This window comes from Pyrus communis, chromosome 17, assembly GCF_041283825.1.
Source record: "Pyrus communis isolate YQ-2024b chromosome 17, ASM4128382v1, whole genome shotgun sequence".
Taxonomy (NCBI): Eukaryota; Viridiplantae; Streptophyta; class Magnoliopsida; order Rosales; family Rosaceae; genus Pyrus; species Pyrus communis.
In genome coordinates, this window is record NC_142581.1 from 8386768 (window position 1) to 8406177 (window position 19410).

General features: G+C 37.9%; 2 protein-coding genes and 1 pseudogene across 2 annotated transcripts; 2 read left to right on the forward strand and 1 right to left on the reverse strand.

The window, feature by feature from the left end:
• The first annotated feature begins 1323 nt into the window (after positions 1 to 1323).
• LOC137709373 (uncharacterized) lies at positions 1324 to 3299 on the forward strand. The gene is made up of 4 exons (XM_068448465.2): positions 1324 to 1476; positions 1562 to 1661; positions 2265 to 2648; positions 2951 to 3299. Exons 1-4 carry the CDS (start codon positions 1376 to 1378, stop codon positions 3077 to 3079), a joined length of 714 nt encoding a protein of 237 aa, XP_068304566.2. The 5' UTR covers positions 1324 to 1375; the 3' UTR covers positions 3080 to 3299.
• Positions 3300 to 3645: 346 nt separating this feature from the next.
• LOC137709132 (uncharacterized) lies at positions 3646 to 10654 on the reverse strand. Its single transcript, XM_088688452.1, has 7 exons — positions 10219 to 10654; positions 6387 to 6872; positions 5843 to 5992; positions 5660 to 5761; positions 5372 to 5452; positions 4834 to 5279; positions 3646 to 4248 (listed from the first exon to the last, which is right to left on the reverse strand). Exons 1-7 carry the CDS (start codon positions 10652 to 10654, stop codon positions 3646 to 3648), a joined length of 2304 nt encoding a protein of 767 aa, XP_088544578.1.
• Positions 10655 to 14190: 3536 nt separating this feature from the next.
• LOC137719706 (protein SLOW GREEN 1, chloroplastic-like) lies at positions 14191 to 14906 on the forward strand (annotated as a pseudogene).
• Positions 14907 to 19410: the final 4504 nt, after the last annotated feature.

Here is a 19410-nt window from a genome sequence, read left to right on the forward strand (position 1 = left end):
TTGGATGAAAAACCCAAGATTTTGCTCTGGCTGAGATGAAGAAATCAGTGCAAAAGCTTGGATCTTCCACTGAGGTAAGAGCATACTGAAACCACATACACATTCAATCATCAAATCTTTCAAGAAATTAAGAGAGAGAGAGAGAGAGTCCTCCGACACCATCGACAATGTCAAGGACAAGATCCAAGCCAAGGAGGGCATCCCCTCGGAGCAGCAGCGCCTCATAGTCGCCCGCAAGTAACTCGAGGACGGCCGAACCCTCGCCGACGGAGATGGAGATGGAGGGAGAGAAATCGGGAATGAAGATGGTGGTGAAGTTGAATCGGCGCCGGGTTGCGGCGATGGAGTCGACGAGGGTTCTGGCGGAGAGGAAGAAGAGACGACGATGGTGAATTGGACTAGGAGGAAAACGATAAGCAGAGGCGAGAGGAGTTCGATGAACCTCGACATTGTTGAAGGAGAAGGAGGCAGCGTCGACTCGAGGTGTTTGTTTCCTGAGAAAATGTGGATCTGATGGGAAAGTGAGAAGAGAGGAAGTTGAGATTTTGGGAAGCAGTTTTGAAATGGAGTGGAGGAGATCTAAATTTGAAAGGAGGAGACCTCGGGAGAAGGGAAAAAGGGGACGACCGAGATTGAAGGGGACGGCCGCGATTCAATAAACCTAGTCGCTCTGGCGCTCCTCCAGCTGCTCCGCCGTTGCCTCCTATACCCGGACCAACGGCTCGCACAGCATCATGCGTCAGAGGGAGACGAGGGTTGGTGGTGGTTTGAGTTCAACATCGTCTTTCAATTTGAATTTTACTGAAGCTTTGAAAGTAATTGAATTGGGGTTTTCCTTTTGATCTGAAAGAACTGAACTTTAGGGTTTGAGAGTGGGGGATTGAATTGAAAGATTGGGTTTGGGGATGATTTGATCAGAATATTTTGTTGTTTTGATTTGCAAAGGGTTTTGGGTTTTTTCCTTCTTGTCGTTGTTTTTTATTTTTAATAAATGCTTTTATTTAATTAATTATTTTAATAATTTTAATGACAAGTGACGCTTAGTTATTGATTACATAGGTACTATATCATCAGTTAACGGCAGACTTAACACTTTGACTAACGGATGTATGAAACTGTCCCAAAATTAACACTTTAGGTATAACTCTGAAACGAAAACAAACTTAATGTATTAAATGTTGAAAACTTAATGTATTAAATGTTGAAAACTACACAACATGAGTGAAGTAAAAAAAAATTAAAAAATAAAACAAAATAACAAAACAAAGAAACAAACCAAAAATGAGAAAAATGAAAAAAAGGCGGCACTTGATCTCCTATATATTGCAAGTGCGCGCACCTCCGGGCATTGGTTAAAAGAAACAGCAGAAAGAAAATGAAGGTTGGTCCGAAGGTAGTGTTTCTGCTGAGAGATTCAGAGGGCTTCGGCGAAGCCATCTCAGCTGCTTTCCGCCCAAATCCAAGCAATTCTACTGTGTAAGATCTCTTCCTATCAACCCTTTTAAGTTTGAGATCAAGTTCATATTATATCGATTAATTTCGGTGCGCCAATTTGTCGCAGAGAAGAAAGTTTTGAGCTTTCATTGGAGCGCTATGGAATCCAAAATTGCAAAGCTTCTGGAATCCTTTGCCACTTCCTCGATCCCCAAGGCCAATATGAGGTTCCCCTTCTCTCTCTCTCTCTCACGGAATTGTTTAGGACCCAGAAACGGGTTTGTATTCGTATAGATTCTGCCTCGTATAGATTAGATTCTATGTGGGATTTGGGTGTTGAGAAATGGGTCGTGTATTCTCTAATGGAATGTGTTCTGGTTTTTATGGTGAAAGTGAAATTTGTGACAATTTGGGGTATATATCTAAAGTGACTTGATTGCAGGTGTTTTTCAAAGAATGCTTGTAGATTTGGTTTCTATGCCCATAGTGGTAGAAACCCATTAAATTACTTTGTAAAAGTTTTGTTCGTTTGTGTTTCAGAACTCATGCTGTGATGATAACAGTGGAAGGTTCCACATTATTTTTTTTATGCAGTTTTCTGTTTTTCATAAAGTTTATCGATCTACCACTGCTCTGAAATGCTTTAGTTGTTAGGGTGTGAGCCAACAGCTTTGATATTGTGTTGAAGTTTGTCGGTTTATTACTATTTCCAACGGCTTGAGTTACTAGGACAGAGTGAATCACTATTGTATTTATCTTCTAACATATCTTGAAGATAACAGATTAGGGGAACTTTATAAAAAATTTCTCTTCAATTTTGTATTTTTCAGGTGTCTGTGCTGCTTATGGAATGCTATGAACCGCCAATACTAGCCTGTGCTATTAATGAAGTTCTAGCACAATTAGCAGGGCAGAATTCATCCTCAGTTCCTACAGTCATTGCCCCGTTTTTCCTAGAGTCATCCAAGCTAAAGGGGGAAAGTAAATCTACAACTAAATTTGAAAGCAAATGCTCACTTTATGGTATAGAGATTGGTTCAGAAACAGCCATAAGCAAGGCTATGGCAACCAAAACCCAGAAGCCATCACCATCCTTGCAGATTCATCATGAACCTTTGGCTTGCTTTCTTCAGTTGGTCCGTGTTTTGAAGTTGCCAACATATGTTCTTATCGGGCAAACAGGTCAACGCATTTCTGGTAAAGAAGAGTTTCAGGTATACAGTTTTTTTTATTACTTTATCAAATGCAACGGTCAACATTCAGTTTACCTAGAATTGTTGTGACATATGATTGAATTCAAGTTGGGTTTGGAGGCCATGATAGGATAGTAATTTGTATTTCTACGATTTGCTTGAGAGATGAATGGGAAAATTAGTGTATGCTAAGTTTCTCCATGTTCCACTGCTGAAAGTAAGTCAGTTAGCCTTGTTTCTTTCTCTTCCTTTTAGTTTTCTATGAATCTGTCTGTTTCCCGAGTGTGTGTATATTGTCTAACTCTAGATGGTTTCTTTTTCAGATACTTTATGAGATTGGAGAAGTTTTAGCAAGCACTTTGAACCTTTCCTTTTCAAGAGACAATATCACATGGAATCCAACAAGAAAATCAAAAGACGTTGGGGAGCCATGGCGTGCATTATATGGTTAAACCTCTACTGTCTCTGACATCAGAGGTTGAGACAAGATCTATCGTCGGGTGCATCAGGTTGAAAAAACTTTCAGTTCTTACTGTGATTGATAGATCTATATTCAACATCATAGTGCTTAGACGTAAAACTACTTCATCTGGATCCCAGTTTGTGAACTGGCCATGAAGATAGTGAAATGGCTTTTGCTACAATTTAAATTTACTTATGGCTTTTCGTTTCCTTTCTTTGTTGGTTTCATTAGTGAGCTGGTCTATTGTCTTAAATATGATGGGATAATCTGAATGATTACTTCATGTGCTCATCCTGTTAGGTGCCTTGTGTGGTTCTTATTCGAACCTGTAATGTACGTAGTAACTACAATCAAATCATTCATCATACAATAAAAACGAATCAGTCAATACACAAAAACAAGACGTCATTTAGTAATACGGTCTAGTGATATTTCTCTTCACTTGTAAGTGAGAGGTCTTAATATGTAATTCATCAAATCAATTACACCTCAAATTTTTGGATCCCACATAAACATATACAATACGAAATATTAAATAATGAAATACCTTTATAACTAACGTTCCACATTCCTATTAAATATTCCTTTTCCGTAAGTAGAAACGGTAATTTTAACTAGGAGGGGGAATTGCATCCAAGCAAATAAAGTGACTGGAACACTTGAAAGAAGTATGGTTGGAATCACAATCCAGGACTGTCCACGAACTATAATTAGAAGGGCAGTAGAAAACGCAATCATCATGGTTGCAATAGCCAAGAAAAGAGTGGCAAGACCGATTACCATCTTTGTGGGTAAGGACTTCAGGAAATCGTCTTCTGCAAAACGCGACGTGAGAATTCCGAGAAACGTTAATGTTGCAGTCGTGGAAGAAAATAGTGATATAGCATCTGAAACTATAAACAACATAAACAATTTTTCACTGATGAATATGGGAAAGCCGGTATCTCCACTTCCTCCCGGAATTGTGATTACTGCCGCAAACATGATGGTAATAATAAGAGCACCTACAACAGTGTAAGAAGTTGCTGCCTCTTTCATCCATTTTTCTCCCTCCCTTAGTAATGCACTGTGATTCTTTGTAAATAGTTCACTTGGTGTCAAACGTTCATCTCTGTTCCTATACTCAAGAAACTTAGGAGGTACAATAGTCTCTACTTCCTGCATTGCATTGAACAACAGGTACTGGCATACGAGAGCATAAAATACAATTTTCTATTATCTTTATTATATTAGGATTAACTACCTACATTTTACATTCCAAGATTTGTAACTTGTGTTAGGTTGTGTTAACTTTAACATTTGTACTGACATATGAGAGCATCTACAATTGGTCACGATGTTCAATTTTAACATTTTACGCATTAAGGCTTTAAGATTGTGTTAATTTTACAACTTGTGTTATGTTTAACATCTGCTCACAATAAATCGAAAAAGGAAATAACTAACTCCTTCAAAATGCAGATCCTTTAATGCAAGAAACTTTTTAGGAAAACAAACTAAGATCGACACCTAGTAAGTGGATAAGGGGACTTGTAAATCAGTTGGTTAAGAGCATTTTTCCGAAGTATCCAGTCCAATTCTTCCCTCCCTACCCCAGTACCTAATAGTTGATGCTGGATTTGGATGATTATTAAAAAAAGGGAAAGCAAATCCAGAACCTCCCGAACACTTAATTTGATTCTTTCAGTTTATATGGCATATAGGCAAAGTAATCAAGAATTATGTCGAGTGAGAAATCCTAACCTTGTACCATTGTAGTTCACGCTGCATCTGCAATGTTGCACCTGGAATACGATTAAGTTGTGCAGGTGGGGACAACAACCCAGCCATATGTAGCTTGTTATTATCACTGTGATCAGCAAGATTTGAGATCCAGTCTTTCGCAGAGATCCTATATAAAAGGTTATAAATCTTTTCTTGACGACATTCGATGGCAAAGTCAAATATGCCCCTTGACATGTGATTTGTTGACCACACAAGTTTAGGATTTGCTTTACATATATGAGTAATAAACTCCACATTTCCCTCACTAACAGCACTGAAGATTGATGGACGCACAGGGGAAGAATTCATTTGTTGCATGTCGAAGTCTTTTATCTCTTCGCACATGAGCTTTAAAAATGCAAGTGAGCGGACATGGACAATCTTCATTTCATATATGCGTTTGATTCTTGAGTTGACATTTAAAACTCAAATGTTTAGGACATAAACTGCATGCTTTGGAATGATTGATTTGAATTCAAATTTAAATTTACAACAAATGAAATTGCGACAAGCATACCAAGTATCTCAACGATTTTCAATACAAGCCCTTCCTTTTGTTGTTTTGATTGAGAAACAAGCCCTTCCACCAAACCTTCGACTGCAATGGAAAAAAATGTTGGTGAAACTTATGAGCATGTTGTCATATGTACGACCAACCTAATGGAACTTGGATAATGGAAATCCAATGTGTGTAGACCAAGAAGGGTTTCAGAGGAGCCACTTTGACTAACAGTTGACTTTTCAACCAACTAAATATAGTAGTCGTTGGACTTTCAAATCGTGGGAGAGGAAGGGGATAACAAACCTGAGCGAATTAAACTCCTTCCGTTATTAGCATGGGAATTTTCTTCATTTTGAACAGTTACAGAAATATGATCGACACGAGGAGGAGGTTGTATGACTATGCCTATCAAGACAAGCAAATATGTCATATAAAAGTGAAAGCAAATAATTAATAGAACGAGAAGGGAGTATGTGGTACACTAACGGTCATAAACCCATTGCTGCCAGAAATTGAGCTCCGCTCCGCTCGGGAATGAAGAAGCTTGCCTAGCCAAAGCTTCTAAAGGGGTCAAATTTCTCTTGTCAAAAGTAATGGCCAATTTTGGGCAACGCTGAATTAAATCCCATGAGATATCTGTTTATTTTTAAAGTTACGAATTTTTCAAAAATAATTAGTTTGCTAGAGTAAAGTGTAGTTATGGAAAAAAGGAGTCAGCTGTAGTCAGAGTAAGCAACTATTTCATTTTCAGTTTTTGTAATCACGTTTTTAATTTGAAAACCAAAAACTTGTTTGATAAATACTTTTAATTTTCAGTTTCAAAAACAAAAAAAAAAAAAAACTGAAAGCTATTTTTTTTTTTTAGTTTTCAAACATTGAAATTCATCAGTTTTTTTTTATTTTATTTTATTTTATTTTTAATTTTAAGAAATTTGAAAGTGGTATACCAAACAACTGAAATGATTATCAAACCAACCCTTAATATCATTTTTGTAGTCCTGAACAGCGTGTCATTACTCATATTTTAAACTCTTACCAAATTCTTTGGATGAGAAGCTGTGGGAGATTATTGTAGCGCCATGAGGTCCTTTGTCTGGCATTAAATCTTCAACTGGAGTGACGGAGTAGAGATATCGAGCCATATGCCAATGATTATAAATATAAGCGTTCACAACTGGAAGCACGTTGAAAGTATCGGGAATGCTGAGTAATTTTTTGTTCTTTGTTACCATGCATTCAGCCATTTCGGTAATCCCTTTGATTGCAGCAATAGCAAGAGCTGTCCGATGACCGATTGTTGAATTTATTTCCAGGTCTTCCACTTCCATCAACGACACCAATTCTTTCACAATATCCACATGCCCAGCATCAACTGCAATGTGAAGAGCTGTCTTACCAGAAAATGGAATCCTTGCTCTTACTGCCTCGGGATGTTGGATGTGAAACTCCTTTGCAGTTTCCCAATCACCAGCTCGCACAGCCTCAAAGAAACGTTTATACTGACTGTATTCAAATCCTGTCAAATTTATCTTGTTTTGTTATTGTTCCTTATTTCTTTAGTTTTATGCATGAAATAGTTAAACTTCAGTCTTAGAAACGATGGAAGATAATGTTATGGGTTCCTTGTTATTTAACTTTATAATGAAGTTATATGAAATTATATGATAAATAAAAAATTATATAGGATCATTGTAATTAACACTCCAAAGTGTTGGGAAAATAGAGCACTGCTGTATTTAATCACAAAGAAAACAATGGTTGATGCACATGAATATGAATATGGTTACAAATATATGAAATTTACGGTAAAATTAGACATTATATGTCCTTGAGATAATTTGCATTTTACTACAATGCTCATGAATTGACGTGTGTGTGATTGTGCAAGGGAAAAGCGATCCCGATACGAATGTAGGAGGCTCATTTACAATAAAATCTCTATATAGTAAGAATGTTATGACCAAACCAATTTTATAAGTATAGGAAGGTTATTACTTAACAAAGGTGTATTAAAACAATTACTTCTTATTCTTAGTGAAAGTTATGTGGATAGTACAAAAAATCACATTAGTAGTGGAGCATACCAGTTTTGAAGATGTAACATTAGAAAAAGAGTGACCTAATCTCTAAAAGCTGGTACATATATGTAACAATAAATTATTAGGCTACTAATTGATTTGCCTCCTGAAACTGTTATTTAGTCTTACTTTACCCCATGATATTGTCATTGAGAGACAAGCAATATCTTTAATGGGCTTAGAGCTAATGGAGTCGTGCCAGACTACTCTGGCCTGTGATAATCTGATTTGGAATATCCATGTAACTCCGATCTCATTTTGAGGACTTTCTGGCCATTCGAACCACCTTGAGTGCCGTATGTTGTGGGCCCAAAAATTTATGGTCTCATACACCCTAAATTACAGCTTTCTGTTAGGGATGGACTTTTTTGCCAAATTATTGTGCCAACTGTACCATACTGATTTTGTGCTAAATTTGTGTGAATCGGTAATGACACAGTATTGTACCGAACCAAAATGTTTTGGTAATATTATTCTAACCAAACTATTCGACAATACCGAACTTCAGTATATCGAAAGTTGGTACGCTAATGTTAATAGACAATGTTCTAAAAATTGGCCTAGGCAACGCCTAAGTGCTAGGCGATGAAGTGCCAAAGCTATTTGGACCAAATAGGGTAGGAGTTAGGCGCCCACCTAGATGCTCTCTAGGTGGTCTAGGTAGCCTAGACGGTAAGCAAGGCGGTAGTTTTTTTATTTTTATTTTTATTTTTCAAGCATACTGACTCTATGTTATATAATATTTTAATGAACATGTTATAATGTTATATAGTATCTAATTATTAATTTTTTGTTAATACATGTATTGTGGTTTGATATGATATTTCTTAGAGTATCATTTTAAAATTTTCTAGTTTGACTACAAGAATGTAATTGCGAACTAAAGATACTAATGGCATAATGATTAAGAGCATGTTTACGTAAGGGTAACGAGAATAAAAAAACGGAATTGAATTCCGATTACGGATTACTCCGGTGTTTATTAAATACTGGGAAATCAATTGTGTGGTGGACCCCACCCGAAACAATGAATGCAATTCATGAAATTGGAGGAGTGAGATTCCCTAGATAGATGAGGTATTTGAATTCCAGGAGAGTGAGGAAATCAGGAATGCATTCTTTCTTCCTATTATGCCCTCATTCACATTATGCACAACTCCATGCATATGCCGAAGAGAAGGAACTACAATTTGAACGAGAAAATTTAAATATTAAAGTAAATACTTAAATTTATAAAAAAGTAAATAAATAAACAAAAACATTTTAGTGTGTTTATGAAATAAAAAAGCAATTTTTTTCCTTACTATTATATATTGTATGAAATTTTATTAAAAAAAGTATATAAAATATTTTATTTGGGACAAGGGCATTTTAGTAATCATGCTGGTTTATATTCCGATTTTGCTAAATTAGTAACATCTTTATGGAATTAGTGTCATTTCTATTCTGATTCCAGAACATTTAAGGATTGGTTTGGTATTGCTGTGCTTTGAAAAAAAAAAAAAACTACTTTTGTTGTGCTGTGAGAATAAGCAGCTGTGAAATAAAGCAGCAGAGTGTTTGATAGACTTTTTTTTGTAACATCCCACATCACTCAGGGGAGTGGATCCTGTAAGCCTCATATGTATATTCTCATCTCTACCTAGCACGAGGCCCTTGGAGAACTCACTCGCTTCGGGTTCCGTAGGAACTCTGAAGTTAAGCAAGTTCGCGTGAGAGCAATCCCAGGATGGGGACCCACTGGGAAGTTCTCATGTGAGTTCCTAGAAACAAAACCGTGAGGGCATGGTCAAGGCCTAAAGCGGACAATATCGTGCTACGGTGGAGTCGAGCTAGGGATTTGGTGGGGGCCTAGGCGGGGATGTGACATTTTTGTAAAAGTGCATTTGAAAGAAAAAAAAAAAAGTAGTATTATAGTGTTTGATAAACTTTTATGTAAAACAGATATAAAAAAGCTGGTTTTTCAAAGCTTGGTTTTGCAGCTTTGTGTTTTTGGCTTTTTTTTTTCACCCAAAACTGTGAAAAAAAAAAAAAACTGAAGCTGAATGTTTACTAAACATAAAAAAGCTCCTAGCTTTTTTTGATAGCCACTTTTTTCAAAATTACCTCAGTACCAAACTAGGACTAAGTATACATCTTCACAGGAATTAGATTCTGACTTCTCCTTATTCCAACTCCTCCTCAATCAATCCTCCTATTTTTATTACGGTTACGTAAACGTACCATAAGTCTATTGGGTAAAAACCCCAATATTTTATTTCAGAAGCTCACTCTGTAACGTTGTATTCCTCAGAAGCGGTACTCAGTACCACTATATTCTTCATACCCATTAATGTCAACTCTACTATGAAAGCCACAGTGTCCCTGAGCATCGGTATATCTTTCGATATTTTTATAAATTTGCATATCGATATATCTATCGATATTTTTATAAATTTGTATATTGATATTTCACCGATATCAATATTTCAAATACAATAGATGATACACAAACGTGATCTAAAAATATAGCAGAGTACAATTATGAAGATCAAATTTGTAAACCAAATGAGTAGATATTGATGATTGCATTATTACTTAAGTATTAATTAACATACTTATTTTCTATTAATGATATATCATTTAATTTGTAAATTTAGTTAAAAAATTAATTTCCCTATCATTATCCAATATAGTATTATAGCATTTTCTTAAGAAAAAAGTACAGACGATTATTTAATTAGATAATGAAATAGGAAATTATTATTATTTTTTTTCCTGTTCTTTTGGCAAGGGGAGACACACCTTGTGGCCCTGTGCTTGTGTTGGGCACTATGGGTGTAATGATGGCTCCCAAACACCTTGAGGCCCTGTGCTTGTATTGGGTACTGATGGGTGTAAAGATGGCTCCCAAACACCTTGTGGCCCTGTGCTTGTATTGGGTACTGATGGGTGTAAAGATGGCTCCCAAACACCTTGTGGCCCTGTGCTTGTATTGGGCACTAATGGGTGTAACCATGGCTCCAAAACACCTTGTGGCCTTGTGCTTGTATTGGGCACTGATGGATGTAACCATGGCTCCCAAACACATTGTGACCCTGTGCTTGTACTGGGCACTTGCTGATGGATGTAACCATGGCTCCCAAACACCCTGTGGCCTTGTGCTTGTATTGGGCACTGATGGATGTAACCATGGCTCCCAAACACCTTGTGGCATGTTCTCCCAAACACCTTGTGCCATGTTCAACCTGTGATTCAGTGGAGCATATCATATCATATATCATATATATTATCTAAACAAACAAAAACTTAGCAATGAAATTAAAGTCGTTAAATTACTACTTACGGATTGAAAGGAATGGGAGCCAACAAGCGGCAGCTAGTTAGTTATTAAACTCTAGTAAGTATGCAAATAAGCAATGAAACTAATAAGAAGAAAATTGGAGGAGAGTGGGAAGCTACTTAAAAATGAAGAGGTGGGCTGCTTTTCCTGGAATATTAAGGATTAACTGGACACGCAACCTCTACTTAATATTGGTATCATATTCCTACGTACATGCAAAGTTGGGCAAAGCCTTGTTATTTACTGAAGAGGATTTAATAAGCAAACCCACCCAAAGGTCGGAGGAGTAATCAAATGTAACCAATACAAAAGAATAAAAAAAGGGGGCAATAGCACGCTTTAGAAAGTCAGGAAAGAAAGAACAAGGAGGTGACTTGAGCCCAGAGACCTCACGATTATCCTTTAGTAATTTTGGGGTTACTGGCAATCTATTTGTCTGTTTGTTTAAAATATTATTTCAGTAACTAGTGATCAAGGAATGCATGGTTATTTATTTTTGTATCACATACGGAAGTGACCAAGAGATTAAGACTCTAGTATTTTTTACTTATGTCATATATTCTTAGTTGAAAGTTGACCCATAGAGTTACTTAGTCTTATTTTTATGTAACAATGACTTATTTAAACTAAGATTAGTAAATGATTTGGTACTGAACTTGTCATCCACAAGAGTCAAGTGAAAACGAATACCACTAAATTGTGTCTCCAATCTAAGATTTAAAGGTTAAAAGTTATGAAGTCATATTTGACTCTAAATGTGGTGGTGCAAGTTATTTTATAGACAATGCATATGAAATCAAATTTGACTTTTAACTTTTAACTCTTGTAAATTGGAAGGAGTCTAGTCAAATTTAGAGATAAAATATAATTTTTGTATCTTATGTGGTGAGGATCCCACATTTAGAGCTATATCAAATGTTAAATATTACTTTGCACTTGAATCATGTATGAATATAACTCTTCCAGTATATTGGAGATATCTTATAGTTTTATTAATATATGTAGTAATATATATTCTCCACACCTGCGATGGCCTTGATTCACATTTTACGAATGGTGCAAATATGCTCATAGTCCAAGGTTTAATTTACACCTCTGATTTGGGGCATTTCGGCCATGATTTTGAGCTTTTCGCTCATACTCCCCCACAACTTTGAATCAATCCTCCAACCTCGCACGCCTATCACCGCATTTCCCCCTAGATTTGATGGATCTCATCTCAACACTGATTTGCTGCATTACGCGATCTTCTCTCTGATTGAAGACTATTAGTCATACATTATCAGGTGTCATTTCAACATGTGTTTAATTAGTGAACGAGTGATTACCTTAAGAGTTAATGTTGTTGTACAAGGGTACTGTTGTACTATTCATTAAGTTGAAAACAAATCGGTTACTAAGAAATACAAGCAATTTATTCTTCTCTAAGTTTTCATTTCTTTCTTCTTCTTTTGTGATTCTTCTTCTTCTCTGTTACTGTTATGATGGTATTAACAAGCCAGTCTGCACTCCAAGTAAAACGTGAGGTAAAAGCTAATCTTCATCCCAAGAAATCATGTTCTTCAAGCTCCCAAACCTACTGTCAAACACGTTAATGATAAAAACTAGTTTTTTTTTTTTTTTTTTCCATGAATTGAACATGAAATTGAAGTTTGGAGGCACCACATGAGGAATGGCATATTATATAACTAGTAAACCATAAGACAATTTTCAGTAGGTTTTGATTTATTTAAAGAAATATATTTAGAGTTTGATCTACACCTAACATTGTATTGACTCGAGCATACGTGTCAAACGGATGGTCCGACCAAAATAAAACCCGGCCCAGCCTGTAGGTTTGGGTTGGCTAGGCCGAAAATTTTCAGCCCAACAACCTTTAATGTGGTGGACATAAAATGTTGCTTAAATATCTGGTGTGATGCATGGAGCCCTAGTAGTACAAATTATCCTCACCCTTTATTGTTAATGTAAATTTTTTTTCTTCACATTTCTTGGTTACAGACTTACAGTAATGGGGTGGTCGATCGTGGACTCACATTTCTTGGTTGAGCTACAGTCGTTTGATTTGGCACGGGATCTGGTTGACCTGCCCTTTGTCCTTATTTCTCTGGAAGGATATACATTATTTGACTGTTTTCTGTTGAAATTCAGATTACATAAATAAATCGTTTGCAGAAAATAACAAAACGATGCACAGGGAATGTCGAATAAAATTTTATAATCTATCATATTATATTTTGCTGGAGGCTGTTTAGTTTGTGTGTTTGGAAGGAGGCAAATCCATTTTTTTAATTTTGAACTTCTGAAGCTCTGAGGGTATTTCCAGTAAAGTCTTTAAATAGGGACAAGCATTGATCAAATAAGTATAAAACAAATATAAAGATAAAATGAATTTTCAATAGGTCAAAAAAGAAGTCTCTAAAATTTAAGAACTCACCGAATACTTAGTATATATACTCATAGAACTGAAATGGCGGATGGAAAAGTTGGTAAGGCAAGAATATCTACGTTTAGATGTCGGTAAAATGGCTGGGAAGTAAACATATCCACTGCAAACTGCGAAGCAACAACTTGCACTTTGTAAAACAATATTTATATGTTACCGATGTCTATACGAATTGTGGGTGTCAGAACAATTTGGAATTTAGCCAATGGTAGTATGTCATTTTCCCCCAACTTGTCAATCCCAGGTCACCCCTGTGATCGGGGAGATTTTTCAATGTAACCGGCATACGAGGTGGTATACTAAGAGGTGGTATACTAAGGGCTGGTTTGGTATTGCTGTGCTTTGAAAAAAAGCTGTTGTGAGAATAAGCGGCTGTGCTGTGAGAATAAGCGGCTGTGAAATAAAGCCAGCAAAGTGTTTGGTAAACTTTTTTGTAAAAGTGCTTTTGGAAACAAAAAACAGTATCATAGTGTTTGGTAAACTTTTTTGTAAAACAGCTGTGACTGTGTGAAATGACCAAAAAGGGTATATTACTAGATGTGCTATTAATTTAATTTTCTTAACAAATAAAAGTGAATTACTAAATATATTTTATTTTTAGAAGAAAAATATTTATAAACTTTATCTTAAATATTAATTAGTATGACAAACTACTTTAATAGAAATATTTTAGAGTGAATAGCTAGGATTCATTAGTACAATATTGTTAATGTACTTGAAAGTAGTCTCAGTCAGTGCTAAATGTGGCTTCCATGCAACCCCGAAATGAGTCCGCCATCATCAATTTGGCAGATAATCATACAATTAAATAAATAGAAGACATTGTTGTAAAATCGACTGTGTAATTTATAATCAAACAAAAAAAAGAACGAGACCTAAATTTTGAACTATAAAAAAAACAATTTCAACACGTTATTCAAAAACAATTAAAAAGTAACACATCCAAGATTAACCACACCAACCGTCACTAAGAGTAAAAGTAACTCCTCCCCCACCTACCACAGAAACCCCAAACAAAACCTCCCAAACCTTGTCATCTCCGCCACTCCGCACCCGCCGGCTCAACCATGAACTCCTCCTCCACTCTCGCTTCCTCCTCCTTCTCTACATCCTCATCTCTCTTCCAATACAAACTCATTCCCAGTAAACCAACCCAACCTTCCCTTCTCCGTTTTGACCCTCCCCATTCCCACAATTCCCACAATGTCCCTGCCCTCAAAGTCACAGCCTCCTCCGCCGCCCACCACCACCGACCCCTCCTCCCAGGTAACACCCACAACAACCCAAGCCCGATTCTTCAAACTCTTAAACATTACGCCAAAACCGCCATTCTCATCGGAGTCACCGCCGCCGTGTTCACCACCAAATCATCGACTTTGCTCGCCATAGCCGAACCTCCGCCGACATTGACCGAAGAAGCGCCGACCCAGGTCACAGATAACGAGAACAACCAATCCTCATCGCCATTGTCTGACTTCCTGGGTTCGAATTCGGAAGCCATCGGTGCCCTGAAAATCGCTTCTGCAGCAGAAGCTCGAAAACGGCGAGGACGACGAGGCGCTCAAGATCCTGCAGCGCTTGGTCGAGGCACAGCCGTCCAATACCGAGTGGAAGTTCATGATGGAACGAGAGAACGAGAGAACGAGAGAGAGCCTGAGGTTCGGGTTATGCGAGAGAGCTCTGAGGTGAAGAACGTGCGAGAGAGTTCTGGAGAAGGGAAAGGCGAGAGCGTCGGTGAAGGGAAAGCCGAGGGCAGTTTTGGGTTATGGTATATTTCATTAAACGTGGACACTGTTCACCCGTGTGTGGGTGAAAATAAGCTGCTTTTGGAAGCTGCAAATTGCAGCTTCTTGTCATCTCTTGGTTTTGGGCTTTTTTTCATCCTCAACTTTGAAACAAAGCTGCTTTTCAAAGTTTACCAAACACCAAAAATTTTCATAGCTTTTTTTCATAGTAGCTTTTTTTTTAAGCACCTCAATCCCAAACAGGCCCTAAGTGTCATTATAAAAATTGTGAGATATGTGTGTTAAAAAGTTAATACCTTAAAAAATAAAATTTTCTACCACTTACATAAAAACATATGATGTACGGAATCCGTCGTAATAATTTTTTTTTCTGCCGTCGAATACGTCCGCCCCTTTCCCCCACTCATTGGTTTGGTGATAGAATATTCTCTCCATACTTTTTTCTTTTCCTTTGTTATGTATATGCCAAAATGGATATTTGTAAACAAATCGTAATAAAAATTTCTCTCACTATCAGTGCTGGAAACGAAGTGATATATACAAAGAAAGTAACATATAGGAAGAAGGTGAGGTTAAGAGAGTAAAATACCTAACATTTGGTCTCGATGTAGATCCGGCATGCTGGTTGAGGGAGGGGAAGTGAGGAAGGGAAGTGGATCTGATATCCAATTTTAGATCAGAAACTGAGCACATGGTAGGATGGAGATAAAGTATCACAGCTGAGGAGAGAGTGAAAGAAATTAAAAGACAGTAAAAACAGGCGTAAAACGCCGGATAAAAGGCATGAAGCCTAAGATAGTTGAGACTCGGCTGAAGGAAAACTGAGATTAATCTCAAGAAAGAGTGAGATTATCTAAATTTGACCCTTTGGATGGCGGCAACAGAGATAATGAGACTGATTTGCCCAGATAATCAATTAATCGAACTACGAAAGATAATGGAAGCACTGACAACGGGTTTGTAATTTTTTAAGGATGAAGTCAAGTTGTGAATTGAATGGAGCGAGTTTTAACGAAAATCCCGCAGTACTATTTACTTTAACAAAAAATCACATTGTTACACTAAAAAGTCAAATTTGGTACTATTCACTTTACCCTTTATTTTGTCCTTATCGTTAAAACTCAAAATTTTCAAATCTTTTTCATTAGTTTTCTCTAAATGGAAGGTGGCGGCATCCCATGTTGACTAAATTGCGTAAAATGGGTTGACTCTTTGAATGATATATCAATTCGGGTTCGGCCGGCTTGTAATACAGCAACCCGTGTAATATTAGCTCTGACAACGGGTTTGTAATATTGCAACCCGGGAATTATTTTTTTGGGCTTTCTAACCGACCCAACCCAATTCATAGCTTCTGGAATCCTTCGCCGCTTCCTCGTTCCCCTGGGCCAATATTAGGACCCAGAAACGGGTTTGTATTCGTATAGATTCTGTCTCGTATAGATTAGATTCTATGTGGAATTTGGGTGTTGAGAAATGGGTCGTGTATTTTCTAATGGAATGCGTACTAGTTTTTATGGTCAAAGTGAAATTTGTGACAATTTGGGGTTTAAATTGTGTGTGATTGGAATCGACTTGGTGTTACGTAAAGTGTGAGTAAATAACTACTGTATTTATCTTCTAACATATCTTGAAGATAACAGATTAGGGGAACGTTCTAAAAAATTTCTCTTCAATTTTGTATTTTTCAGGTGTCTTTGCTGCTTATGGAATACTATGAACCGCCAATACTAGCCTGCGCTATTAATGAAGTTCTAGCACAATTAGCAGGGCGGAATTCATCCTCAGTTCCTACAGTCGTTGCCCCGTTTTTCCTAGAGTCATCCAAGCTAAAGGAGGAAAGTAAATCTGCAACAAAATTTGAAAGCAAATGTTCACTTTACGGTATAGAGATTGGTTCAGAAACAGCCATAAGCAAGGCTATGGCAACCAAAACCCAGAAGCCACCGCCATCCTTGCAGATTCATCATGAACCTTTGGCTTGCTTTCTTCAGTTGGTCCGTGTTTTGAAGTTGCCAACATATGTTCTTATCGGGCAAAGAGGTCAACGCATTTCTGATAAAGAAGAGTTTCAGGTATACAATCTTTTTTATTACTTTATCTAACGCAACAGTCAACATTCAGTTTACCTAGAATTGTTGTGACATATGATTGAATTCAAGTTGGATTTGGAGGCATGATAGGATAGTAATTTGTATTTTTCAGGTGTCTGTGCTGCTTATGGAATGCTATGAACCGCCAATACTAGAAAATCAAAAGACGGTCGGGAGACAAGATCACATGGAATCCAACAAGAAAATCAAAAGACAAGATCACATGGAATCCAACAAGAAAATCAAAAGACGGTCGGGAGCCATGGCGTGCATTATGTTGTTAAACCTCTACTGTCTGTGACATTAGAGGTTGGGACAAGATCTATCGTCGGGTGCATCAGGATGAAAAAACTTTCAGTTCTTACTGTGATTGGTATATCTATGTTCAACATCATAGTGCTTGGACGTAAAGCTACATCTGGATTCCCCGTGTGTGAACTGGCCATGAAGATGTTAGACGAAGTCAAGCTCAAGCTGTTCTTGTTAACCCAAGTATTGGAAGAAGGACAGCAGGCCAAACTGTACAGACAGCACAGCAAGCATTTGCTGACTCATGAACAGCAGGAAGGAATGTGCAGGTGCATGTGTGCTGTCCGAAGTATTCCCATGCGTGCTTGGTATTCCCATGCGTGCTTGGTTACTGCTAAAGCTGCTGTCAGAAGACAGCAGATGGTGCTGCTGCATGTGTGTGTAGTTTAATATGTAAAGGTGTATAGATAGTGCTGAGGGATGGGTGTACATGCTGTCACCTAGTAATTTAATATGTAAAGTTGTTGATGTGATGTACATATAAAAGCCTTCCCGTAAGGCTTGGAAAGTGTGAGATTTTGAAGTATTATAATTAAGATCAGAAACTCTTTCATGGTATTGAGCCTCTCATTGTCTAACGACTAGATCCTGTTTGTTTGTTTTTTTTTCCCACGCTTCAATGGCTGAAAACAATGTCAGTTCTTCCACCAACCCACCTACCACCAATCAGTTTCATCCGTTTTCCACTATTGTTAATATCAAGCTTGACAGAACCAACTACCCACTGTGGTTGGCTCAAATTCTCCCAATTCTCAAAAGTAGAGATCTGCTGGGGTATGTTGATGGTACTTTGGTGTGCCCTCCAAAAAACTTGCCTGGTGCTACCACTGTCAATCCTGCATACAGTGCGTGGATTCAACAAGATCAAATGATCTTGAGTTGGATAAATGGCTCCTTGACAGCGTCTGTTTTAGCTACTGTGGCAAGCAAGAGAACTGCGCGTGCCACTTGGGAAGCTTTAGAGCAAAGGTATGCCTCCACTTCTCAGAACAGAATTTTGTTCCTGCGGAATGAGTTGCTGCAGACAAAGAAAGGTAATCTTTCAGTTGCGGATTACCTGGATTGCATGAATGCGATTGCTGATAATCTTGCTCTCGCGGGTCAACCGGTCAGTGATGATGAACTCGTGCAGATTGTGTTGAACAATCTAGGACCTGCATTTGAGATGACAGTAAGTGCTGCTCAAGCTAGGGATACCCCGATCACCTATCCCACCCTTGAGGCACTTCTGTTGACAACTGAACGACGAATGGTGGATCAGAATAATTCCTTGGCTGCACCTGCACCTGTCAACGCCTTCGTTGCCACTAGAGGACGTGGTGGTGGACGATCGCGTGGGAATGGAAGAGGAATGTCTTCCTTCACCCGTGCTTCTCTGTCAAATCAGCGTGGCAACAATCCCCGCAATCCCACCAATCAGCGCAACCAGCAGTTTAATGGTGAGAAATCCTCGTTTTCTGGTGAGCGTATTATTTGCCAAATATGTGGCAAACCAGGTCATCCTGCGCTTGATTGCTTCCAAAGGATGAATTCTGCTTATGAAGGTCGGATTCCTGCTCACAAACTCACAGCCATGTCCTCCTCGCCTATTACTCTCAACAAGCAATCCAATGGTACCTGGCTGTTAGACAGTGGTGCGAATGCACATGTCACTCCTGACCTTCAAAATTTGGTTAATCCCAAAGAGTACACTGGTAATGAAACTATTGGAGGTGTAGGTAATGATTCTGGCATTCCTATTTCTCATTTTGGTTTCCAACAACTAAATACTAAAGCTTGTTCTTTTGATTTGAATGATGTTCTTCACTGCCCCACTGCTTCTCAAAACATCATATCTGCTCATAGGTTTACTTTAGACAACAATTGCTACCTGCTAATCTTCCCATATTTCTTTCTTGTTAAGGACCTCAAGACTCGGAAGACGCTTTTCCGAGGGAGATGTGAGAATGGGTTATACCCATTTCCAAATGGCAGTGGACGGTTCCAGTCTTCAATGTCAGCCTTGGTAGGGGTACGGTGTTCAGTGCAAAAATGGCATGCTAGACTTGGTCATCCTGCCAA

Bases quoted from the DNA above. Each gene is read 5' to 3' on its own strand.
- LOC137709373 (XM_068448465.2), top strand. From the start codon at position 1,376: ATGAAGGTTGGTCCGAAGGTAGTGTTTCTGCTGAGAGATTCAGAGGGC. The intron at 1,477-1,561 runs GTAAGATCTCTT...AATTTGTCGCAG, and splicing joins AATCCAAGCAATTCTACTGT to AGAAGAAAGTTTTGAGCTTT. The intron at 1,662-2,264 runs GTTCCCCTTCTC...TGTATTTTTCAG, and splicing joins ATCCCCAAGGCCAATATGAG to GTGTCTGTGCTGCTTATGGA.
- LOC137709132 (XM_088688452.1), bottom strand. From the start codon at position 10,654: ATGGCACAAGGTGTTTGGGAGAACATGCCACAAGGTGTTTGGGAGCCA. The intron at 5,762-5,842 runs GTTAGTGTACCA...TTGTCTTGATAG, and splicing joins GCAGCAATGGGTTTATGACC to GCATAGTCATACAACCTCCT. The intron at 5,280-5,371 runs GTATGCTTGTCG...TAAACATTTGAG, and splicing joins GAAAATCGTTGAGATACTTG to TTTTAAATGTCAACTCAAGA.